The 26,591-nt window shown below is 34.1% G+C and overlaps 3 protein-coding genes across 5 annotated transcripts; 2 read left to right on the top strand and 1 right to left on the bottom strand.

Annotated features, from left to right (window-relative positions):
• Window positions 1–331: 331 nt before the first annotated feature.
• On the top strand, window positions 332–7,717 carry LOC141605845 (VIN3-like protein 2). 2 transcript variants are annotated; one of them, XM_074424758.1, is made up of 5 exons: window positions 332–456; window positions 772–849; window positions 1,994–2,675; window positions 4,301–4,596; window positions 6,379–7,717. In XM_074424758.1, the coding sequence occupies exons 2-5, from the start codon at window positions 831–833 to the stop codon at window positions 7,497–7,499; spliced, it is 2,118 nt and encodes a 705-aa protein (XP_074280859.1). In that variant the 5' UTR covers window positions 332–456; window positions 772–830; the 3' UTR covers window positions 7,500–7,717. The 2 variants fall into 2 exon arrangements, with proteins under 2 accessions (XP_074280859.1, XP_074280858.1); XM_074424757.1 differs by having other exon boundaries at window positions 453–652.
• Window positions 7,718–9,066: 1,349 nt separating this feature from the next.
• On the bottom strand, window positions 9,067–20,983 carry LOC141605844 (AP2-like ethylene-responsive transcription factor AIL5). 2 transcript variants are annotated; one of them, XM_074424754.1, is made up of 9 exons: window positions 20,530–20,983; window positions 19,330–19,723; window positions 19,055–19,137; window positions 17,459–17,467; window positions 16,669–16,757; window positions 11,172–11,245; window positions 11,016–11,066; window positions 10,601–10,677; window positions 9,067–10,165 (listed from the first exon to the last, which is right to left on the bottom strand). In XM_074424754.1, the coding sequence occupies exons 1-9, from the start codon at window positions 20,702–20,704 to the stop codon at window positions 9,609–9,611; spliced, it is 1,509 nt and encodes a 502-aa protein (XP_074280855.1). In that variant the 5' UTR covers window positions 20,705–20,983; the 3' UTR covers window positions 9,067–9,608. The 2 variants fall into 2 exon arrangements, with proteins under 2 accessions (XP_074280855.1, XP_074280857.1); XM_074424756.1 differs by lacking the exon at window positions 20,530–20,983 and adding an exon at window positions 20,325–20,415.
• Window positions 20,984–23,169: 2,186 nt separating this feature from the next.
• On the top strand, window positions 23,170–25,458 carry LOC141608108 (uncharacterized). The gene has a single exon (XM_074427460.1). The coding sequence runs from the start codon at window positions 23,170–23,172 to the stop codon at window positions 25,456–25,458; it is 2,289 nt and encodes a 762-aa protein (XP_074283561.1).
• Window positions 25,459–26,591: the final 1,133 nt, after the last annotated feature.

The following is a 26,591-nucleotide window of genomic DNA, read 5'->3' as shown; positions in this document are numbered from 1 at the left end:
TTTTGAGTTTATTGTAACATAAACAGAAAAATCAATTTGGGTTCTCTATATTTATTTTTCTCAATTTCCTCTCTAATACAGCTATATTATACTTTATCCATTCTATTGAATTTTATACGTTTGCTATTTGAGCACTATCCATAAGCGAGGAAAATCTTCGATTCAACCTTCTAATATAACATAAAAGAAAGTCATATGAAATTTTGTTTAAATTGTCTTATCGGGTACATTATAAATATCAAATTTTTATAATTTTTATTAATATATAACTAAAGACATAAATAAAAGAAAAACAAACATTAAATATGAGTTATTCTATTTTTTTTTTTTTAGGAAATGAAGAGGATCCTCACCTCACCTCGTAAAAATGGGGATTGAGATAAAAAGAACGTAGCTTGTGAAATAATAAGAGGAAGAAAAAGAAGATGACATATTGACATGCAGCCGCTTTTATTGGTACTTCACACTTTTCCCTCTTTCCTTCACTCTTTCTCTCTCCTTTGTTTTTCTTCCTTCCATGTTTCTAATTAATCTCTCAGGATTCTCTCTTTATCATTCTCCACATGATCATATGACCCATCTTAATTCTTAGCTTCATATTGCTTTCCATGAAGATTCCATTCTTATTCTTCTTAAATTTCTAATCTTTTTGGTATATGTTCCATATTTTACATCCAATATTTATAAAAAAAAAATTATAATTATTCTGTTTCATGCATTATGTGTGTTTTTGTTCATGTTTTACTTACGATTTGTTTTTTTGATGTGCAGAAAAGTGAAGGGCATTTGTTATCATTGTTGGCTGTGATTGCGTAAAATTTTGGGCAATCATGGATTCATCTTTCCAGGGTAACTTCACGTTTCTCTCATTATTATTATTATTACTATTATCTTCTTCTTATTATTATTTTCGTCAATGTATTTTGATGAATATTTACTCCATGTACTAAATCCAATACTTAGCTTATTTGGATTATTAATGCAAATCCTTTGTGATTATATATGTTGGATCTCAGTTAATGACTTTAATTCATCTGGGTTTTCATCAATTCTCTGACTTTTTTTTTTTGGTAAATTGGATTTTTAATGTGATTTAATTGATGGGTATTTTTCCTTTTCAAAGATGTCTCAAAACCCCGTCTTATTGTTTCAGACGAAAATGGCCTGTTTGAAACAGAAATTTGTGTTCAAATATTGGTCACTTAACTAGATTCTTTTTCAACCCTTTTTCCACACCAAAAAAAAGTCCTTATATTTTTTTTATTTGCCTTTAGTATCATATATGAGTTGCAATTTGACTGCCTTTTGATGATTATGATGTTAAGCCAATTTAGCATCTATGGTTTATTTAATTGGGCCTACCTAATTTAGCTTACTAATTTGTGGAACTGCCCAGTTGTTGCATCTTGAGGAGGTCAACCATGTTAGGTTGGGTAGATACATTTTGATGACTCTTTCTATAACATGGTGGCAAACTACCTCCTTTGGATGTTCTTATAATATCCTTGGGGTTTATTGCTGTTTTGCAGCTGGCGCGGCTATGTCGTAATTCTAAGTCTTATGGGTGTTTGTTCATACTGTAATTTGACTGTCACACGAGTGGATGGTTTTCTTTTGTTTATTGATTGGAAGTCGTCGTCGACTTTCCGTTGTTTCTGTTTGAAATCTGACTTTTCAACTCTGTTTGGTAGCTGACTAGTCTTTACGTGGAAAAGCCATTTACCAATATTGAAAGGATCTATCTGTGAACGATTCATTATTGGTTTTTTGGCAGAAGTGAGTTTCGTTTGAGACCGTCTCACTTCTCAGAGCTGCCCAAATACTTGTGTATTCCCCATTCGATTATATGCTTAATGTGTTGGTTTCGCATGTAGGACTGTCTCATATTCAACAACAATTGTTTTTTTTTTTATCTTTGCTTTCGGATGTTTCTTTTGTGAAACACTCCAAATTAGGCTTCTTTTGGTTTGGTTTGATTTTCTTTTGTTATTAGGGTCTATGCTGGACCCAGTGAAATGCAGTAAGTTGACTATGGAGGGGAGACGAGAAATAGTGTATGAATTAGCAAAATGGTCACACGGTGCGGCAGAAATGCTACAAACATGGAGTCGCCAAGACATTCTGCAAATTTTATGTGCAGAGATGGGAAAGGAGCGAAAGTACACTGGTCTCACCAAGTTAAAAATCATAGAACATCTCCTAAAAGTTGTTTCTGAAAAAACTTCAGGCGATCATCGTGAAAGTGTAGTTTCTGAAGAGCCATCTTCACCTTCAGTTTTCCAGAAGAGTTCTAAGAGGCCAAGAAAACCCGAGAATCCTTCCCGTCTTCTTGAGTCTCCATCTGCTACCAATATTTCTTCCTGCAACGCCGATAGTGATTTAGGCAGTGCAACATATTGCAAAAATGCTGCTTGCAAAGCTAAATTAAACAACGACGTGTTTTGCAAGAGGTGCACTTGTTGTGTATGTCATAATTATGACGATAACAAGGACCCTAGCATATGGCTGACTTGTAGCTCGGAGCCCCCTTTTCCAGGCGATTCATGTAACATGACTTGTCATCTGGAATGTGCCCTTAAACATGAAAGGTCTGGCATTGCAAGACATGGGCTTGTTGCTCAGCTGGACGGGAGTTTCTATTGCATTTCTTGTGGAAAGATGAATGATTTGATGAGGTAATTATATGTTTTGATTTCAATCAGTTTTTACTGGGCTGTTTTCAACAATGTTACCTTGTTCAATATGAATACACTCCCTTAGTAGTGCCTGATATATATAATTATATTTCCATGCGAGCGTCATGAGACTCATGACAGAATACACTCAAACTGTGATTTGCTGGGATGAGTGAAACAGGTAGCATAGGTACTGTAAGAATTTTTAGCAGGCTCGATCAGTAGTACTAAGACTCGGTTAGAATGATCCAACACGGGTTTGTATTAAAGTCTGAGACTTGACTTTATTATGAGCGGGCTATTCACAAAATGGTAGATCATTAGCTATAAAGATTCTAAGTGGTTAAATTGGTTACTGATCTAGGCATGAACCTCTTTTCTAGGTGTTGATGATCTCACCTCACTTTTTAGGTTTTTGGCAAATGCTTACTATTGACGTACTGGAGGCTTTGGATTCGTTTTTGGAGTTATCTTCCAACTTCGGACGCCGAGTTGGGAGGTAATAATAGGCATTTGGAAACTTTACAAGCGCAAGGAGATTTTTTTTCCCTTTTTGTTTTGTTTTGTTTAAAGGTCGGGATGATATAAGGATGGCTAGTCCTATTTGTAGCGTCGACGGATGGAGAATGGCTGTGAGTTAGCTTATCTTGTGTAGGTTGTGAACACTAATTTGCTTTTTTGATAGAAATGGCTTTTTTTACTACCATTTTGGCAGACATCTAGAATTGGCAATGCTAGATTGTTAATCTTGTACAATTTTAATGAGTAAAAGTAGCAATTAATAAGGTTTCCCAAACTTTTTATAGAACATTTCAGTCTTTGTTATACAATGTCCTTGGTTTTAAAACAGTCCAGATATTGTATGTGATATCAGTCATATGACTAATTGAATAGTCCTCAGAATCAACTTCTTGTAAAACTTATACTAGAATTTGTGTTTTGTAGAAATTCGGAAGTGGCTTTTGTGATTTTAGATATCTGATTAATCTTATTGTTTTGGTCTCCGTCTCTTGGTTTTGAAAATATGACTCCTATGATCTTAATTCGAGATTGTTACCGTAGAAGCACAGTAGATTAAGCCACACCTGATGTAGTTAGATCATCCAACATGCATAATATTATACAGCTGTCAATCTACATCCACATATGTTATCACTAGAAAAATATGACTTTGGTCTGTGTTACCTCAGCTCTTCACTTCTAAGGCCAACATGGGTCGAACATGACACTTATGGATATGGTTATGGAATTCGCTACCTGACCCTTATCATGGTTATGGAATTCGCTACCTGACCCTTATCATTACTGACTCTTTTCCTAGAAGAGCCAAAAAGGGAAATCTGCATGAGAATCAGACTATTTGTTTGAAGTATTTTAAATGATATTCAATGATTTAAACTTTAAAGCCTTAGTTCTGAATCATATTTCGATTTCACTTTACAATTATGCGTGTTCTTCACCTGTATCCTCATTTTAGTGCAGTTGCATGTCCGAAAAATTGAGCCATGTTGAGTCCCAACACTTGAATATGTACCTGTGTCCGACATTCTTACCTGACTCCGAGTAGTATTGCTCTTGGTAGTTTTGCAGTTTGATGTAGTGCGATATGTTTGTTATCTATGTAGATGTTGGAGAAAGCAGCTAATGGTTGCAAAGGAAACCAGAAGGGTAGACATCTTATGTTATCGCATCTCCTTGAGCAAGAAACTGCTTTCAGGAACTAGGAAATACCGGCAGCTTTCTGAAATGGTGGAGGATGCTGTTAGACTGCTTGAAGCAGAAGTAGGTACCTTAAGTAATGGTCCTGTTAAGATGGGTAGAGGCATTGTCAACCGCCTTTCTTCTGGCCAACAAGTACAGAGACTCTGTTCTTCTGCTGTCGACTCCTTTGACTTGATCTGGGATACCCCATCTTACCAAGGTAATTTAATAAAGTTACCTCTTTATTGTCGTTCGTTAGTTTTCATCGTAAATCATGGAAAAAATGGTTGCACTGGCATTATACTTTCTCAATCCAACTTTGTTTGTATTTAAAAGTGTTACCCAACTATTAAGATAGCATCAGTGCAGTGTTGAATTAACCCGAATTAACCAGAAAGTCACCTTACCCCAGCCAAATAGCAGGGTCTGTATAGGATACTTCATGACCTTGTTTATATAGAAATACTATGTTACTTTGACATCGTTATTTAGCTACATTTTGTAACACTCCAACTTTCTGACACGACACCCAATGCTTCATTTTAAACCGCAACATGAACCTTTTTCATAAAATAGTTGTGTCCAACACTTAACACCGTGTAATGGGAGAACACAAACATGTGACCAGACTGTTATAGATGGTCTTCTGATTTGTCATGACCTTGAACATTAGCGGATTCACGATATAGTACATTGGTCCTAAAACTTGGGCTTGGAGAAATTGAATTTCTGATTCTCGCTGCTTCTGTTCTGCTTAGAACATCCCCAAGCAAGGTCAATTGCTTGGTCATGACCTTGCTTGATCATGGTTAATTAAGTAATTAAGGTACTTAATGTGTGACCAAAGGTGGTCAATTTGTGACCAAACACAATAAATGGTCAATTTGTGACCAAGGTTGGTCAAAAGAGTTGGTCTTATTGACCTTCTACTGAGTATGTGTCAATTTCTTATTGGTTGAACAATTATAAAACAATAAAAAAACTACTCTACACTACTCTACTCTAATTTCGTAACTAGAATTTGGGAAAACTTTCGTAACTAGAATTTCCTTTTAATGCATTTTATCATTTCGTATTATTTAATGTTTTTTTAAAAAATATATGCGGTATTTTATATGTCGAATCATGTTTTTCAATAAAAAAATTTAATTGTTAATGAAATCGTCTAATAACTTTTCAAAATTATAACGTTGTTATTTAATATTTTTTTTCGTAAAGTACAACATAAGATTAATATAGTTGTAAAATATTGAGGTAGTTTTCTTTTTTTATTAAGATACTTACAATAATAGAAAAATAACTATATTTATAAAATGTTAGGAAAAATAATTGTAAAAGTAAGAGAGAGAAAAGTGGGGTAGAGAATGTTGTAAAGTGGATAATAATTGGGTTGATGACCTAGGTCGCGATCTCTTGCTTGGGAGGGTGAAAATGGGTCAAGGTTAATAAGATGAGATTAAGAGTAAAATCGGGTCGCGACTTAGTTAGCGCGACCACTGCTTGGGGATGGTCTTAGGCTGAAGATGTATAGCCAGCTAGCCATTGAACTCCTTTTTACCCATTTTCTGTCTTTTTTTCCTTTCTTCAGTTTTTTAACTAAAGAAATAAAAAGTCTCAACTCTCAAGGCATGATTGGTACCCTGAATTTTATTGTGTATATTGCCGATTTTCATGCTGAAGTCCATACTCTTATAGTCTTTGCATGATGGAGTATTACTCTTATAGACATTGTTTTTCAATAAGTCACTGTCCTAGGAAGCTTAACAGGATTGCTCATTCCATTGCAAAATCTGCCATGGATTGATCTCCCTATTTTCTCTTACCGTAAAATAAAAAAAAATAAAAATAAAAAAAAATAAAAATAAAAAGAAACAAAAGTTTCTAGGTCCATCACGGACTACAAAAGACATCTAGGATTCTGTGTGTATATTTTCTGGATAAACTATTAAACTATGGGATATGTTATAGGTCATGACATACATATATGTTTTAATATTGACAGATTCGAAAACAATACCTCCTAGTATGATTAAAGCCGAAGCTATTAATTCAACGTCAATAACTTTGGTGTTTGGCCCCGAGAGTCCAACCTCAGAAAATAATGTAGGTTATACATTGTGGCACCGCAGAGCTGATGTCAAGAAAGAGACGTCCCAGCCAACTTGCACATTGTTCCCTCCACAAACTCGGTTCATAGTAGCTGGTCTTTCTCCGGCGACAGAGTACATTTTTAGGGCTGTCCCCTTCAATGATAAGCAAGAGCTAAGTTCTTGTGAAATCAGGCTGACTACAAGCGTTTCTAGTGGCAATGGTGAAATACACAGTCCGGCCACTAATTGGAGCAGTCTTTCTAATCGTTCGTCAGTAGAGGATGAAACAAATAACATTACTGCATGCTGTGACTTGAATGCGAACAAAACCGAAGATTATTTCAATTACTATAACACCAACAACAAAATTGTCGATCTGAATTCATCCAGTGAGCCTGTTAACTCAACCAATGTCAGTCGAGATCAGAACCCGTCTAGTGGGTCTGACGAGGAACTTCCAGGCGGAAAATTCGTGTCCGTGGGTCAATCTGTCGGTGTGAAAATTGAAGCCCAACTCCCATCTGATTGCCAAATAGGTAAAGCAATTAACCCTGGCCAGATGTTGCTACCTTGTGAGGCCCCAGCTAACTTGCCAGTAACCCCATCCCGAAAAGAAAGCTTGAAAGATGGGATTCCAAAGAATGCAGGATCGAAATTCCCGAGCAAAGCTAATGATAACTGTCTTGAAAAGGAAGACCTCACGAGAAGTTCTTCCAAGAAAAGACGGTCACTGACTCTAGATGAGAAATGTCCAAATGGCCCTTCTGAGAGTAACTTGGAGTACTATATTAAAGTGATGTCGAGGCTCGAGTGTGAGGGCCATATCGATAAAAGTTTCAGGCAGAAATTCTTGACTTGGTATAGCATTAGGGCAACCCCACGGGAAACTAGGATCGTGAAGGCATTTGTTGATACTTTGATAGAAGATCCAGCATCCCTCTCAGAGCAGCTTGTAGATACTTTTGGCGAATTAGTCTCAAGCAAGAGATCGTCTGACGTTCCCCAGGGCTTCTGTTTGAAGCTTTGGCATTGATTGAAACTCGGAAAATGATGCTATTTGGTTCACATGGTTGTCTCTGACCTTGAGGCGAGAAGGTCTCGGTCAAGTCAATTCTTTTGTACCGATACGAGCATGCTGTCAATTTACATTCTTCCCGCTCCTATAATTTGTTAACAGGCATTCTTGCATTAAGCATTGTGATAGAATTTGCATACCATTATTATAATCAATTCTCAATTCTTCTACCACCAGCCGCAAATCTTGATATGCTGCAGCTCCTATATGTACATCTTTTTTTTTTTTTTTTTTTTTTTTTTTCAAAGTACCATGTTTAAGTTAGATTCATATCATCACATGTAGTAGAAGTAATGAACCTTCTGATTTTATACTGATTCTTGTTCTGTTAATCAGCAGTACATGACTCCTAAAAAGGCGAATCACTAGAAAACAATTGATGAGAGCTTGACAAAATTTCGTCGACTCAGTAGCGTAAGAATGCATGAGCGATCTTTGATATATTCAAGTCATTTTACTACGACATTACCGCCTTACATGTTTTAAAATATCTGTGAAGTAAAACTCAGATACCTTGAAATATGTATGGAAACTGTTTGAACAGAGAGTAAAAACTGAAAAGGGTTAACTTTGTACGTATCCATGATTCCATGCGCACTTCTTTGCTGATACATTTTCTCAGGACATTAATAAGCAACTAGGATCCATTCCATTTCCAAAAAGAAATTGAGGGTTAGGAACACATATCCTCAGTTTAGACGGACACTATCCGTCTAAAGCTGTAGACGGATAGTGTCCCTACTCCAAAATGAGAATAGAAAGTGCAAGTGGGTGGGAAATCGATACCCCCACTTGCCCTCCCACTTGCATTTTGTGAGAGGGTCACTATCCGTCTACAGCTTTAAACGGATAGTGTCCGTTTACAATGAGATGGATTGGGTTGGAAAATGGAGGGTCCAATTTCTCGTCACGCTCAAAATGTCATCCAACGACGATGTAACGGTCTCAATTTTATATTGAAAAATAAAGGGAAACACAATGAAAAGAGAAGTGTAATATTATATTAACTTTGTGAGAGGAAATGGATCTTCCATTTTTTTATAAAATGGAGAAGATCCAAACTCAATAATGATATATGCACTCGACAGTCAAAATACGGTAACCGCATAGCATAGGTCTTAACTTAGTGGTTAAGAAAGATGCAGAGGCAAGAAAAAACAAAGGCTGTATTGCTGTAAAGTGTAAACCCCTCATCCTATGCGCCAAAAAAAATGATTCCACATAAATTTTGATCCTTTGTTAGCTTTTATTTTGATGTGTATTTGATCAAAACTTTTTTCATTGATAAAGTGAGAAAATAAAATAAAAGGTCCAATGTACTATATACTCCGTATAAGAACTTTGCTATAACATACTGTAAAACATTTCCGAATAACCGATAATCAAATTGAATCGTGAACTACATCGACCGACTGCTACATCACATATTCTTAGAAACAAAATAGGAATATAAAACAAGTGAAGACCATATTCGGAAACGTCAGTTCTAGGACACATTTATTCAAGAAAGAAAAGAAACAATAGCTCAAACAGAGAGGAAATAATGCAACTATATTTCACATAATCTTAAATTCATACATAAACTGAAGGCTAGACTCATGAGAACAGTTTGGAATAATTAGATACTAAAACCAAAGAAAGGAGAACTACATCAAAATACAAAACCATATATAATATTAATATTATACATATATGAAGGTCTCAAAGAAGAGACAAACAGAAAATGTCAGCACTTCTACAACCTCACTTTCCTGTCAATGTGATTGTCACTCTTCCAAAATAGTCTTCAAACATTTACCATAACATATAATGCTACTTCCTAAAGAGCACTTAATAACGGGCAAACGACGACTATGTATGGCGTGTGTACTATATATACACGCGCCATACATAATATCTCGTAACAGAATCCTTTGTTACCATGACATTAAGTGCTCCCAAAAGTCAGCCAGCCTTCACAAGACAACAAAAACTACTGTATTATTTTCTTCTTGTATTCCCCTTTATGTTTCCCTCCAAATTTTGCACTGATTCCCTTGCACTTTTCTTTTAACCTCTATTCTTAAATCATTCTATGCCAAAAATTGATCTATGTAAAACTGATAGGCTTGGTTTTGGAGCTTGGAATGAATGCAAATTTGGTGCAACAATCCAACTATTTCCACTACCACTACTGCTACCACCATTATTACCATTATCGTACCCATTATTACCATCATACCCTTGACTCACATTATCATTACCATATTCCAAACCATACCCAATTGCCCTATCATGATTAGTATGCTCCATTGTTCCGAGAGCAGGCAAATCGTAATTTTGAGATAAAGGGGTTGCCTTAATGGGTATCGCGAAATCAAGGTTGGGAGTAGGGGTTGTAGTAAGTGGCATTGATGTTGAGAAATCTTGACTGTCGGGTTTAGTCGTTGGGAGGGCTTTGATGCTGTCTAATGCTGATTGGTCGGAGATTGATTTTGATTTGTTGGACATTCCACCAACGGGAAGGTTGCTAGATATGATGCTCTTCACGTCGTAACGACTTATGTCAAAATTGGTCACAGCGTTGAGGCCTCGGAATTTTATGGCTGCAATGTCATAGGCCTCTGCAGCCTCTTCTTGTGTACCTATATGAATGTCACATATAATATGAAAAATCCTCTACTAAAAAATATCAATCATGTATAATTGTACATAGAAGGATAATGTTTGTATGTATTCCGTAACCTTTACTGCTATAGTAGAACCACGTCTAACGAAAAGAGATTTTTATTCATACGATTGATTTTTAGAGTCACTATGTATAATTCCCCAAGCTCCTCTCACAAGTAAATGATAGTGAAAATCAACAATGTTATGGTAAATTGATCATGGTCCTGTTTTTGTAATATGCCGAATTTTCATCAGAACCTCAATTGTATGAACTGAAGTTTGGTTGGTCGAACAGTACACCAAGTGTCATACCTTTGGTATGTACTTTTGTTATCGCATTAAGGAATACCTTAGTCATTTTGATCATAAAAACAAATTTATCGGAAAAAAGACATAGCAATGTAACTTACTAAATGTTCCGAGATAGAGATCCTTGTTTCCAGCTACTCTTCCGATCCTTGCTTGCCACCTTCCATGTTGATGATGCCTAAACAATGGAGATATGTATCATACAAGTTTAAAAACATACTCCAACAATAGCTGGGATTATATTGTTTGTACAATTGACTTGTTATGACTGTACCATTGATGTGTCCCGTATGGACACGTTATAAACACCGGCAAAACTAGTTAGCATTTGTATTTGTTGGTTGGGGGAATTAGTAACACAATTGAGTGAACAAAAAAAATGGAACGTTTTAACGTAAAACTTTCAAATTTTTCATTGCTCGGAGGGTAGCCGTCCCTCCAAACCTCGTGACTGATTATTGGCCTAAAATAGGAGCAAGGAAGCACAACGGAAAAAATGGCAGGATATAGATATACCTTGTCACACCTCTGTAGATTGATGCTCCTCTAGAAAAACCACTGCTTTTCCTGCCAAGACACATTATATGTCAATAACTAACATTGCATATTTGCATATAAACATTTCTAAATAAATTGATTAAATATTTGTTAGTAGAAGATTAATTTTATAACCTTCGAAGTGAAGCTACAAACTCCTGCCTGCTCATATTCTTCATCTCCTCTAGCTCTTTCTCGTAGTCAGATATCTACATTAAGTTGAGACAAAAGTAAAAACCTAAATCAACTTCGATTATTAATAAAAGTTTGCGAAAAAAAAATGGCTTAGTTAATTGTTTGCACTTCTTTGTCGCGCAATAGTAATCCGTCCATGTAAATTTCGACGTAATTTACAGTATACTAGGTAGTATCCCGCGCTTCGCGCGGCCTGTTTTAAAATTTAATTATTATAATTGAAGAAAAATAACATAAATTATATATGACCTTTAATATTTTTACTTATAAATAAAAATAAATTAATCTTTCTCAAATTTAATTTTTTTAGGTTTATTTTCAATATTTTAAAATAAAATACATACAATTTTAATTAAAACTAATAAGTGATAATTTATTATGCTGATCAACGTTTTATAAATTATTTTGTAACTAATCAAATATCATATTAATTAAAATAAAATTTATTCGAATAATGCAACAATTAACATTAAGTTCTCAAATTATATCATTTCACAATACGTTAGGTTCCAAATCAATCAATATTTGTTCAAAATGATGTGAATAAAATTTTATGTAATTTTTAATTTTTTTTATGTATAGCGTGTGATATTTTTGTATCAAACATATAGAGTTCAAACTCAACTTATTCAAATGTTTTGATTATGTTTTGCATCTGTTATGTGTCAAACATATCTATAAAAAATGCACCTTTTGTATTTTTAAACAACTATATATAAATAAAATAGGTTAAACTTTCTCAAATAATATGTTTTGAAGTTTAACTTCAAAGTATTTAAAATATAACATCTAAAATATTTAACTAAAAGTAATATTTATCTAGTCATAATCAATATTTATACTTGACGTGTACGTATTTTAATTGAAGATATTAAAGAAAAATGTAACGTTTTTTTCTACTTTTTTAGGTCTTTTATAATACTATATTATTTAATAATCATTACTTTTGTTTTGATTATTTCAATGCATTCGTGATCACTGTGTACATACATACTCGTACACATACTCGTTCTCACACTATTTAAACCTATCAAAATCTCATATTTATTTAATTTCTCGCAATATAATTTTTTTCATTCCCACATAAAAACTTACCTCTTAGTAGTTTTATTTAAATTATGTTTTTAAGAAATACAATGACTCATTCCAAATATATTTTTCTTAGGATTTAATGGTCTAAGTTTTATAACTTTATCAAAATGTCTTTTTACGTAGACATAAAATATTATGGGACACTCAGTTTAATCATCTCTACAAATCAAAATATTTCAATAAATATAATGAAAATTATACTCAATTTGAAGCATTTTCCGCAATAAACGTAATTATTTACATTTTAGGATTCTTATCAAAATAATTTTTTAATAAATTTAGAATCAAATCACCGTTATTATTTAATGTAATTTTATAATAAAATTTATTAAGCTGTAATTAATATTTTGCTGAGATTTATATAACATTTATTATGTTTATATTTAATGTTCAGTGTAATTAATGCTTATATTTAAAGCTGGGTTGACACTTGACACGTGGCGCATCCACAGCGTTTCAACCCAGTTTTATATATATATATATATATATAGAGATTGAATCATGTGAGGCACCCTTCTTAGGGTGAGTATTTGGACACCTTCTAAACCATTGGATTAAACAACTACAAGTGCCTCAGATGTTGACACGTGTCCCTTTATATAACCCAACAAACTGTTGATTTCCCCTTATTCATTTACTCAATCGCGTTTACTCGTTCAATTTCCCTCTCTTCAGCCCAGATTTCGCCGCCATTTCTCACCGAGCTTCCGTCCACCATGACCACTGAGCTTTTCGATCTCCATTATCATCCGAAAGTTAGGTAATTTCGATCCACTAATGTTCAGATGTAAGCATTCTTTGTCCGGCGTTGTATTTTCTTACACCTGTCTAATGCGATCATGATGCGATCATGATTCTGGTATTAGATTGATATTTTAAGTCGTAGTTACTTCCGTAGTTTTTTTTAATTAATTTATCTGGTTGATAACTTTGGGTTCTTATTTCTCCCTTCTCACTATTAGCTAAAGTTAGTTTCCGATACAAAGGGAAAATTGGCTGACGAATGTTTGTTTAGCTGTTTAGATTTTCAAATCCAAGGGCTTAAATTATTTATTTTGTGCTGGAGATGGGATCCTTAGAATGCCAACCTCATTAGATACTAACACTTGATCTGGATGGAGTATTAGGAGTGAGGGATTAGGGCATTATGTCAAAAGATGATTCTTTTCCCCTAAGAATGACTCGTCTGCACGCTCGACGGTTGCACCTCGGGGTAAAATTTTGCAGTAACTCTTTACTCTGTTGCTCATAGAGGGGTAAATTTTTTAGGAAAGCGAATACCTGTCCTAGGAGAATATAACCAACTTGGTATTTTCTTATCATATATTCCCTTATAGTACTTAACTACTAACATAAGAGCGAATGAGCGATTCAAGTCATGTCCTCTAACTGACAAACAACAAAGGGACAGCAGTGATTAGCTCATATTTGGTACCACACTAAATGAAGGTTTATTGTAGTTGGTAATCATGGCTTTAAGGATGTCTGGAGGGAATATGATTTTCTTGCGAAAAGTATTGGGAACAAGTGTATGTGCGAATGTTTCATGTATTATGTGAAATAAGAGGTTATATGAGAGAAGTTAAACTAGAAACATGGAATAACTTAGATGACATAAAAATTCAACGAGATTGTTTGGCGTCATTCTGTTTTGGATATCTCGATACGGTTGGTGATTAGATCATATTTCGTACCACACTCATCCAATTAGGATTTGAATATAGGTCGGACCTCACAATTATATCTCGAATCCAACGAGAACGGTCCACCCGTAGCTATCCCATAGGCAATAAGGTCTTGTAGTAGAAGGATTACAAAAGAGAGAGCTTATGCCATTCGTTTTTATGTCATGCAGGCAAACATTACCAGAACAAATCATATAATGTGGACCATGGGTGAAGATTTTCGATATCAGTATGCCAATTCATGGTACAGGCAGATGGACAAGCTGATTCATTATGTGAATTTGGTATTCTATGCTAACTGTTCAATGTTTCATTCAATAATCTATGTATCTTTGCCCTTTCTTTATTGTAGCCGATCTCATGTTTAATGTTGCATAATGTTGACATTGGATGCGGGATGGTCTGTCAATGCATTATATTCAACACCTTCTTTGTACACGAGATGCAAAACATCCGCAAATGAAACATGGCCTGTCAAAACCGATGATTTTTTCCGTGAGTTTTACATTTTCGGGAACAATTGATGAATCCTTTCTTAAAGCAACAATTGTACTAATGCAATTCATTTGGTCCTTGACTACGCCGACCGTGCCAACGCATCCGGATGGATATTTCACAAGTAGGCTGCTTTTAAAGGTTATGTCGAGCGTTGAGTGGTTACTACTTGGTACTCTTTTTCTTCATGAATAAACTTCTTAGTTTCCATTTTGGGAGGTCCATGAATAAAGTTCCTACTTTGAATATTTCGTTTTCTGCATGCTTTTGTGGTCATTGTGGTTTGCTACCTACCTCTTTCATCAACTACATTTCCAACTATCAAATATGTGCTTTGTAATCTTTTGAAATGCTCAATGTCTTACATTATGAGTATCTATAACTTTTTTCATGTCAAGATTCACAAAATTGGGTTAAGAGTTCCCAAGATCAGGCCCGAAATTCACAAGATTAGGTCCAAGGTTCACAAAATAAGGTTCAAACATAAACCTAATTTTGTGAAACCTCGACTTGATTTTGTGAAGCTTGGAGTATATTATGTGAACCCTAAACCTGGTTCCCCTTATTTAATCTTTGTTATGTACTCGTATATCTTAAAGGCTATTAGCTCAAATGGGAGAGCAATGTGCAAATCTTGCACAAAGGTATGAGTTCGAATCTCATATAGCCTAGTTAATTTAAGAATCTAGTGTATTAAACTTAAATACAATAACATTGAGGATGAGTTAGCGAAATCCGTACTCAGATGTGCAAAAAAACGTGATTTTAACCACTTATGATGACCAAGTTTCACAAAACAAGCTCTACGATTCACTGAACAAGCTCGAGATTCACAAAATAAAGTCTCGATTCACCTAATAAAGAAAAGAGCAAAATAGATGATTTAACCACGTATGATGATCAAGTTTCACAAAACAAGCCTTAAGATTCATTGAATAAGGTATGAGATTCACAAAATAAGGCTTGAGATTCACCAAATAAGGAAAAGAGCAAGAAACGTGATTTTAAGCACTTATGATGACCAAGTTTCACAAAACAAGCTCTAAGATTCATCGAACAAGGTCCGAGATTCACAAAACAAAGTCCGAGATTCACCAAATAAAGAAAAGAGCAAAATAGGTGATTTTAACCACTTATGATGATCAAGTTTCACAAAACAAACCTTAAGATTCATTTGAATAAAGTATGAGATTCACAAAATAAGGTCCGAGATTCACCAAATAAGGAAAAGAGCAAAAAACGTGATTTTAACCACTTATGATGACCATGTTTCACAAAATAAGCTCTAAGATTCACCGAACAAGGTCTGAGATTCACAAAACAAAGTCTGAGATTCACCTAATAAAGAAAAGGGCAAAATAGGTGATTTTTAACCACTTATGATGATCAAGTTTCACAAAACAAGTCTTGAGATTCACTGACTAAGGTATGAGATTCACAAAATAAGGAAAAGAGGAAAAAACGTGATTTTAACCACTTATGATGACCAAGTTTCACAAAACAAGTTCTAAGATTCATGAACAAGGTCCGAGATTCACAAAACAAAGTCCGAGATTCACCTAATAAAGAAAAGAGCGAAATAGGTGATTTTAACCAATTATGATGATCAAGTTTCACAAAACAAGCCTTAAAGATTCATTTGAATAAGGTATGAGATTCACAAAATAGGTATGAGATTCAAAAAAAAAAAAAAAAAAAAAAAAAAAAAACTTTTTTGGAAAAAAAAATTTCGAAAAAAAAAATTTGAAAAAAAAAATTTCGAAAAAAAAAATTGAAAAAAAAAATTCGAAAAAAAAAATTTGAAAAAAAAAATTTCGAAAAAAAAAATTCGTGATATTGTATTGTATAGTGCGTGATATTGTTTTATTGACTCATGGACTCAAATATATAGGTGATTTCACCTAGGATCTTCGCTCGCCATAATGAGGAATTTGGTGAGACCGGCCGCCTCGCCATAATGAGGTGCCTCACCGGATCCGGCCTCTATATATATATATATATAGATAGATAGATTTCCTCCAAATACATCATCTCATTTCATCATATGGATCACGTTGTATTCAATCGCTAACTCGTCTTAGCCGAGACTTTTAGAAAGGGTATTGGATTGGAAAAATAGGAATAAGCTGAGGCATGGAAGTAGCCTAATAGAACAAAAAGCATACCGGGAAATTTGTTGTGGTTGTTGGACCCCAATATTTAAGAGCAGCTAAGTCATATGCTCTAGCTGCTTTCTCTTCCTTGTCATATCCACCTTAACATTTTGGAACAACAATAAATCAATGCTAATAAGTTGTTTGGATCTTCTTTGATAAAAATAGGAAAATGCCCATAAACATTTTTCCAATACTTTTTTTGGAAGAACACGTATAAAATAGATTGATTGATCCATGCAAAAATACATCGTCATATTTCTTAAAATTATTAACTAATTAAGATTGAATCAATGGGATGACCCAGAAGGCCAAAACAGAGTCATAATTTAAAAGTCGTTCCACATGTTTAGTGAGCTTAGACGAGTAGAAAAGATGAAATTATACGTTAATAAGACCATTTTATATGTAAGAATATCCAAATTTTTATATGTTACTCTCTACTTATTTTAGAAGGTTGTTCATGTAATTTAGACGTAAAACTGTTTTAAATACGGAGTATGATTTAATGCTATAAGTCACCCGAAGAAAGTAATTGAAAGGGACGGATTATAAATGACATCTTCAAGCAAAAGTAGAATGAGGGGTATTTTGATAATCGGTTAAACAAAAAGTTACCATAAGACACGAGTGACACGACACAATATGCTATTCGGGCATGCATGCTACTCGAAATGACACACCTGATCGATTTTTCACCTAAATAAAATGTTGTAATACTAAAGCAAAAGGAAATTACATGTTTTTTTTACTCCAAATTAAAGAAACATACAAATTGAAGACAAAAATTTATAAAACTCACCTAAGTAAACTGTACGAAGAAGAGATGATGAAACATGTTCGCCCATATCAGCAATCATTTGGCACGTAACAGTATGGCCACCAAAAAAATAAATAAGTAAATAATCAAATATCAATAAATAAAGAAGAAAGACATTTATTCCACATTTAATTTGTAAATAGGTGTATAGCATAGCCACATAATTTGTAACAGAGAGCAGTATAGTATACAAGCCTGAAAAGGCAAAGGAGTGAATGAAAAATCTAAGGCAAGCATTACTATTTTACTGAATTAGGAGTATAGTACCATTATTCAAGATTCTTCTGGGGTAGATAATTCATTCATTATACAGATTGAGACTTGTTTCGGGAATGAGCATATTGATGTCATATGCTACTCCAACACAAGAGCATCATCATATTAATTGTACATATCACACTCAAGTATCAGAATGGATTCATTTTCTTTTATTTTTCCCCGAAATAAGACAAATTTTAATGAGACGTAATTTTAAATAGATCTGTCAAAAGCTATCAAAACACGTCTAAACCGATTGTTAGGGTTGTAAACTAAAATCTTGACCCGTGAGGTCATGATTGAAATGACTACCAAAACTAACATAAGCTTAAGCTTAGTCTGATTCGAAATTACTCAATAATCAAACAAAACTTGTAAAAAGGAGCACCTTAGAAATACACCATAACATATATGAATAGAAAAGATAATGTACTCCGTAATTATCTAAAACTATAGCTCAATATTTTCCTTTTACGAGTAAATTATAATCTAAAGGACACCGCGTGCATTTTCCATTAGAAATTATCTTCTAAATAATACTCGGTACTTATGCAGTAGCCACATCTTATATGTAGAGTGAAAGCATGCAGAGTCAAAGCTCACAAGTCACAAGTCATATATATTGCCTAAAAAACAAAGTGGTCAAAAAGTTTCGTGAAAAACACAAGCAGCTTTTCTGCACTTAAATTTCCGACAGATGACCATACATTCGGATTACAACCACATGCTGGTTTTTAGTCACTACTTTAAAATCACAAAATTGTAGGGAAAATTAAATATCATTACCTCATATTTATTTGAGGTTGATTAAAATACATTTCATAATAATGTAGAAGTAAATACTCCATATATGGTTACTGGGGTAATGCGTATTCGTGTCTTGTACGAGTTGCACCAAGCTTATAAGGAGTATTTCTAATATGGAATACGTTTTTCAATACTTATTCGATTTTACGGTTAGTATTGGGATATTATAATAACAGAACTAACAAAATGATTTCACTAATTAAGCAAGCACGAGGCGGACTGTATTTAGGAAAAAAAAATACAATTTAATTTCTGTTTTTAGTTTAGAAGTGAAATTCTCACTTTTGCGCGCACTATTAATCCCAAGTCCTAACACAAATACTACTTGAAAAGGCGATGTACAAAAGAAATTGAGTGGATAACTTTTTCTTTTAATGATTTGTGATTAGTAAATGGGTTATTTTACAATATTTTAACTTAACATTGTTTTAGGAGATCCATTTATCCACTTAATACGAAATAGCAATATGTTGGTAATGATCCCAACATGTTCAGAATTAAAGATAGTTTTACCTTGACGACCTTTCCTGCTTTGGCCTTCCCTTCTGCAACTGTTGTCCCAAAGATGTGCTTCATATCTCCCTGTCCATCTATGCCTGTACACATATTTTAAATATTATTCAACAACATTTGCTTGAAATTTAACTTTATTACATTATGTAAATCGGTTTCATATAAGAATTGTTCGATTTATTATGCTATACTATGTCATCTTTTATTCCGTAGTCTAACATATCAACACGGGCGTCTATGTACCATAAGAGATTAGTACGAAATAAAGAAATTACCGAGTGACACCACGGTAAATAGAAGTCCTTTGACCAAAACCTTCAGCGCATTTCTTATTAGCACTAGGTAAAACAGGAGTAACAGCTGCTGTAGAAGCAACCATAGCAAGTTGTTGTCGATTGTTTTCGTCCCTTAGAATAATCCGCTGTTCTTCGCCCTGTTGCACTACTTGCATTTGTTGCTCACAAGAAAACCCTCCTAAGAATCTATTACCCTCTACTGTCTTCTCCTCCCCCGACACCGCCTCGTAACCTACTCCACCACCATTTCCAGCAACCGTCGCCGCTGGAAACAACCCCACTTGTAGCATTCCACCACTTGTGCCACCAAGGAAAGGCATAGCGTGTTGTTGATGGGTATTTCCTCCATTTTCAACTACATGACCAACTTCACCTGTACATAAATACAAACAAAGCTAACAATAAATAATTAACACAGATTTATACCACTATATATATCTAAGAATTTAACTTGTTTCAAGATTCTATGTATCATAACAAAGTACTCCCTCAATCCCAATTTTATTGTTCCGTCCCCTCAAAATTTATCCCAAAATAATTATCCCCTTTTTTATTTTACTAAGTAATTACATTATAACTCACTAATTAATCATTTGTCATTTTATTAGCTTTTTTTTAAATACTCAAAAAATAAAAAATAGGACGATATAATTGGAATGGAAGGAGTATAATAAGACTCATACGGCAGTAAACAGCCACGTACAAAATCACTTTTGTATACAATAATTTCATACAGTTCCAAAATCGATTTTATTTCTATACGTTTGTTCATATACATCAGAAAAAATTTGAACAAATGGAGTACAACTTAACAACGCTTAAACTATCCTTCAAAAAAAAAAACAACGCTTAAACTAAATTAAAATAGTGACGTATTTGAGAGATTGTTAATAAACTGAATATTCTGTAATAAAGGTCCACTATCCATAAGAGGAAGGAGTTTAGAAAGTTGGTGCAAGTACTAAATCACTCACTAATATCCCCTACTCGTGTCTGATACTTGACTCTACTCGGACATGGTATGACACTTCAGACACTAAGAAGCACATAAATTATTATCAACCATGTTCAAAATATGGGTGTTATAACTTGAAATACATAAAAAAAAACCATGTCAGAAATAATATTTGTAAGACTAAACAATAAATCTAGAACTGAAAACAAGGAAAGGAAAGAGACCAGGAGAAAGAGGAGGATGTTGGAAAAGAGAGAGATATTGATGTTGGGAGTGTGAAACGGAATTAGTAGGAGGAGAAGCAGCATAATAGTGTTGGTTTGAAAGAGAGAAAGCAAGCCAAGTATGATCTTCTTGGTTATTGCCTTGGGATGGGGAGCCTCCACATGAAGAATCCATTCTTTTCTGTTTTTCCTTTAACTACAAATTTTACTCTCTAAATTTCTAATTATTTCTAGATTTATATATTTTCTTTTTTTTTTCTTTTTTTTTTTTGTTTAATGAGAATTATGAATAAAGTGTATGATGTTTTGTTCTTTGTTTTTTTGGGTTTGAAAATGGGTGTCTTGGGAATTGGAAGTTGAATTGAACAAAATACTTAGAAGAAAATCAAAGGGTGAAGGATGAGAATACAGAAATAGAGGCGGTGGAATGGTGGCTTTGAGTAAAATGCATGCAGTGGTGCCCAAGTTTTACCCTTTGCACTTACTTCGAGGTTTTTTTCCTCACCTTTTTTTGTTTTCTAGTTAGAGACACATGTGTGATTTCTATAGGTCATACATTAATATTTTATATTTCCTTCATATCACATCAAAGGTAACAGTTGTTTTATCACACTTGTCAGGACACGTTTTGCAACGTGAATATGTTTACTTACACATTATTAAAAATTATAAAAATTTGATATCTTATAGCATTTATGACGATAAATCAAACAAGATTTCACATGACTATATTTTGTCTTATAGATTAAAAATAATATCAAAGATTTTATACGACCATGAATAGTGTCAAAAAACAACTACTCCCTCTATTTTTTTATATATGACTTTCTCACATTTCGAGACACTCCCTTCTCTCTTCAATATCTCTTAAAATATAAGACTAAATATTATGATATGTATAATCATATGAAAGAGTTTTTCATAAGGAATTTAATGGTACCATTTTTATATTTTTTGAACAAATATATTTTTGTAAATATTAAAGTCAAAGGCTTACCTCGTAAATGCAAAACGTCATATATAAAAAAATGAAGGGAGTATTACTTTTGGTGTGGTATGGAGGGAGTATTTAGGAAAAAAAAAAAGAATTGGCATTTGATGGTATCGGGCTATCAGCTAATCGCTACGTTTTGGTTTTTTTCAAGTTGTAACATCCATGTTTTTTGAATTACATAGCATACATAATATCCCATCATAAAATTAAATTTGGACTACACAAAGTCACAAACACACAACCTCATACAACTAAATTTGGATCACACAAACAACAACAACAACAACAACAACAGAGCCTTAATCCCAAAAATGATTTAGGGTCGGCTAACATGAATCATCCTTTAGAACCGTCCATGGGTGAACGCACACCTCAAAATTTGGACCACACAAACACTTATCAAAAATAGAAAAGCTGAAGTTATTGTCAATAGACGAAAAAGGAAATAAGGAAGTTTATTTAGAATAGGAGAGAGTAGTTTTTATTGTGATGTTCTAAAACTCTCTGTCAACTCGTTCTTTACAATTATCCTCCTTCAACCTCCATCTCACTCATTAACATCATTTCACCCTTCTACGTAAAAGCCATCACAAACCACCTTTAACAATTACAAACTACATTGATACTACTTCATGAAGAATGAAGTGATATTCGTGGGTTGATGGATTATTAAGTTCATGAATTGTTCGATAGGTCATATTTTTAGGTTTTAAGGGGATCCATGGGTACATGATGAGGATGACTAATTGGTTAGGTTAATCGGTGAATTAATGAATCCCAACTTACTGGCCAAGTTAAGAGAAATGATCAATACGGTTATAGTGGAGACACGAGACTATTATATAAGTAGAATTTAGGGTTGTATTATAGATATTAAAAAAGTACAGTTATTACATAGAAAAAACGAAAAACTAAGGTCTTGTTCTTTCGGACTGAAATGGATCTGATCTGAACTGAACTAAACTTATAGGATCTGAACGGAACTGAACTGAACTTATAGGATCTGAACTGAACTGAAAGGATCTGAACTAAATTGAACTTATAGGATCTGAACAGAACTTATAGGATCTGAAGTGAATTTCAATTAAGTGATGTATAGGATCTGAACTGAACTTATAGGATCTGAACTGAACTGAAATTATAGGATTTGAACTGAACTGAACTTATAAGATCTTAACTGAATTGAAATTAAGTGACTTTAAGTACAAAAGAAAAGGGCCTAAGAATGTTCTATGAGCTTTTGAATTACTAAAACTAAGAAAATCCCCAAAATCAACTGAAGAACCCTAATTTCTCAAACTCATCCGACAACAGCAACACATCAAATCACGTTGCCGGAATTGTTTGTGACGACAGAAAATGAGAAGACAAAAAGTAGAAAGCTATAGGAGTTTGTCAATTGAAAGGAGGTCCCAAAAATTGCTAAACCCGAAACGGTCTCCCAACTTAGACCCATTAGCCTATGCAACGTCTTATACAAAATTGCATCCAAGTGTTTAGCCAAGAGACTCAGGAGCTTGTTGCCGGATATCATTCCTGAATCCCAAAATGCTTTCATCAAAGGAAGACTTATATACGACAATTGTTTGATTGCTCATGAAATTATGACATATATCAATAAATAGACAAGTGGAACAAACTGTTATATGGCAATGAAGCTCGATATGAACAAAGCATTTGACAGAGTTTCATGGCATTTTCTCCTTTATCTTCTTCAGAGGCATGGTTTCTTCCTCAAATGGCAACAACTTATTATGGGAGCGGTCACCATTGTTTCTTATCGTATTTTAATAAACGGTGAACCGACGGACAAATTTATCCCTAAATGTGGAATTCGTCAGGGAGATCCAATCTCTCCTTATTTATTTATTATCTGCATGAACTGTTTATCTCTTATGCTTGACAAGGCGCAAATCAACAAAGAAATCCAAGGTATAAAGCTCTCACGATATAATATCCCAATCACACATTTGCTATATGCAGATGACTCATTACTTTGTTTCAAGGCTACACCCTCAAGCTGCATCGTAGTAAAACAGATCATTGCAGATTTTGAAGAAGTATCGGGACAGATGGTTAATTACGCTAAATCTTATCTTAAGTACAGTCCTAATGCTCCTCCTGATTTCAAACAGTATCTAAGCAAGTTACTGACTATCCAATACAAAGACAACTTTGGAGTATACCTGGGAGTACTAGCAGACATTGGACGCAACAAAGTAGCTCCGTTTGGTTATCTGTTGGACAAGGTGATATATAAGCTAACCTCATGGAATACTCTCAATCTTTCGCAGTCGGCTAAACTGGTATTGATCAATGCGGTTCTCATTGCATCCCTAAATCATGTAATGTTAATATTCAAATTACCTCAAGGAGTCACTGCAAAGATTGAAGCAACCATTCTCGCATTCTGGTGGGCGTCTTCAGGTAAAAAGAGATCTATACACTGGCTCTCAAACAAAGTTTTGCATCTGCCAAAACAGTCGGATGGTTTACAATTAAGGAATATACAAGTGATGAATCAAGCTTTGTTGGCTAAGAACTATAACAGAATTATGAACAACCCACAACTACTTCTCTCTAAGGTATTCAAAGCAAAGTACTCCAAAGATTGTGGTGTTATACCGCCGCTAAAAAGAAACCATTATAGACCTTCATGGGGATTGAAAAGTATACTGAAAGCAGCGCACAAATTACAAGATGGATTTGCGTGGAAGCTTGGTAATGGCGCAAAAATCAATTTAATATCAGATCCTTGGATCAATGGAAGTAAACCCATTATCAGCAATCAGGTTCCCCAAGAAGCATCACTTTCAGTACATGCGCTTGTTAACAATGATGGCAGCTGGAATATGGCAACTCTCAGACAACATTTTCATGATTCTTCGATCCAGCAGATCATCAACATGGAACCACCAAATGTCAATATAGATGATTTCATTTATTGGAAATACACTAGTGATGGACGATATACAGTCAGCTCTGCTTACAAGACTCTTATCTCTGATCAAGTGGAAATAAATGCAAATGTTCCTATGCAGTTTTGGCGCCATTTATGGAAGCTAAAGTTACACCCATGCTGCAAACTTTTTATTTGGAAATTGATGCACAATGCTCTACCGACAAAAGACCTACTAACAAAGAAAGTCTTACCATTACCACCGTTTTGTATCTTATGCAAAAGGTTTCCTGAAACAGCTGATCACTTATTTCGCCATTGTGAAATAACGCAAAGAATATGGAGAAGTGGAGAGCTAGGACTTCGTTCGTCTATGAACCGACACATAACCTTACAACAATGGATTTCAGATTTTGTCTCTTATTTTTTGAAGAACGATTGTGAGGGAGGTCAATTCTGTATAACTGTATTTTGTTCTACATTATGGGCTATTTGGTTAGCGAGGAATGATATGGAGTTCCGGGAAAAGGATGCTACTCCACTCCAAGTGCTAATTCGAAGCAAGGAGCTTACGCGTCAGCAACTTCTATTATTTAACATCAAGAGGAAACATACGCAAACATCAGATAGCGGACCCAGAATCAACTCCACAAATAATAAGGGCGGCCGAATACAAGTTGCAGCAACGCGAGGTAAGCAACATGGCATTTCAGGACTAGCTTGGCTTTCTGAAGACACTGGAATGACTCATGGAAAAACAGTGATATCATCTTCCCCCATCCATGCGCTATCAATGTCATTACTCATGGCTATGCAATGGGCAGTAGAATGCAATATTTTGGAAGCTACCTTTCTTATACCTTCGAAACAAATTGTTGAGGCTCTCACTCATGGTATCAATATTCCAGTGCACTTTTGTAATACGATAGACAAAATTATGACGTACAACTATAGATTTAATAAGTGTGATTTTCACCTTTGTGCCAATTCTGACGTTAGTATTGCTTACAAACTAGCAACTACGTACTCAATGTAATGTTTATGTACTGATACTCTTGTAATTTACATATCTATATATATAAATACCGCTTTATTGTTGTCAAAAAAAAGAAAAGGGCCTAAGAGATACATGGAATATCCCATTTTATTATAATGCACAATATTAAAGTATTATCTTGAAAATGCCTTCTTATTTTTGAGATCAACATTCTAAATTAAATCTATCTTTTATCCTTAGAAGTAAAATGAGTCTTAAGATTTGTTATTTTGTTTACGTTAAGACTCTCATATTTTTCGACTTTATTATTTCCAGCCTAATCGTGAAGTTCGAGAAAATCTTTAGAACAATATATAAGACAAACTTTTCTACTTTCCAAAATTCATGAGATTTAAGTTGAGTAAGGGATTTCCATAATTTTTTCAAAAATGGTGCTTAAAACAAAAGAAATTAACAAAATAGGGCCAAATTGAAAGTCATTACCAAAAATGGGTCCACGTAGGATCAGGAGATTTGAAAAATTGCTTCGGAATTAAGTCGCGGCCGCTTAGCCGTTGAGCGATTTGCCATAGGGTTGCCCAACCCCCTACGCGACTTTATAGTAAATTGAAAAAAAAACATAATTGAGTTAAGCAGGGAATCGAACACAGGTCCTTGCCCGAAATGATCACAAACACTCTAACCACAAAGCAAACGAAATACTTATGTTCAACATAAGCAACTAAATAAACAAACGGTTTTTCTAACCTATGCCCACTAGGCATAGGATACGAAACCAAAATAGGAAATAATTAAATGTTATTTTTATGGGAACTTGCAATATCTTGTCACTTTTACTTCTCTTTACAATAAACACATTAAATCAATACTATATATTAATTCCAGAAACCAAGGGACTTCAATGTAATTAAAGAAAATTATACAAATTAATTATACTATATAGTTTTAAATCACTAGCACCGTGTGATGGACCCGATTAAGGGATCTCAATACAAATATTATATAGTTTGGTTTAAAAATTAAATTATATAGAAGCTTGGTAATTTTCCTAAACATTTGTAGGAGACTAAAACATGGTCAATTTCCTTAAAATAAAATAATTAATTAAGATGGTCAATTTCCTTAAAATAAAATAATTAATTAAGATGGTCAATTTTCTTAAAATAAAATAA

This window comes from Silene latifolia, chromosome 10 (genome assembly GCF_048544455.1).
Source record: "Silene latifolia isolate original U9 population chromosome 10, ASM4854445v1, whole genome shotgun sequence".
NCBI classification, from domain to species: domain Eukaryota; kingdom Viridiplantae; phylum Streptophyta; class Magnoliopsida; order Caryophyllales; family Caryophyllaceae; genus Silene; species Silene latifolia.
The sequence above is the reverse complement of the archived record's forward strand: the minus strand, read 5'-3'. Positions and strand labels throughout refer to the sequence as shown.

Bases quoted from the DNA above. Each gene is read 5' to 3' on its own strand.
- LOC141605844 (XM_074424754.1), bottom strand. From the start codon at position 20,704: ATGGATTCTTCATGTGGAGGCTCCCCATCCCAAGGCAATAACCAAGAA. The intron at 19,138-19,329 runs GTAATTTCTTTA...ATATGTGTACAG, and splicing joins ATTTACCGTGGTGTCACTCG to GCATAGATGGACAGGGAGAT. The intron at 11,246-16,668 runs GTATGCTTTTTG...AACTTAATGTAG, and splicing joins CAACCACAACAAATTTCCCG to ATATCTGACTACGAGAAAGA.
- LOC141608108 (XM_074427460.1), top strand. From the start codon at position 23,170: ATGGCAATGAAGCTCGATATGAACAAAGCATTTGACAGAGTTTCATGG.
- LOC141605845 (XM_074424758.1), top strand. The intron at 2,676-4,300 runs GTAATTATATGT...TTATCTATGTAG, and splicing joins AAGATGAATGATTTGATGAG to ATGTTGGAGAAAGCAGCTAA. The intron at 4,597-6,378 runs GTAATTTAATAA...TAATATTGACAG, and splicing joins GGATACCCCATCTTACCAAG to ATTCGAAAACAATACCTCCT.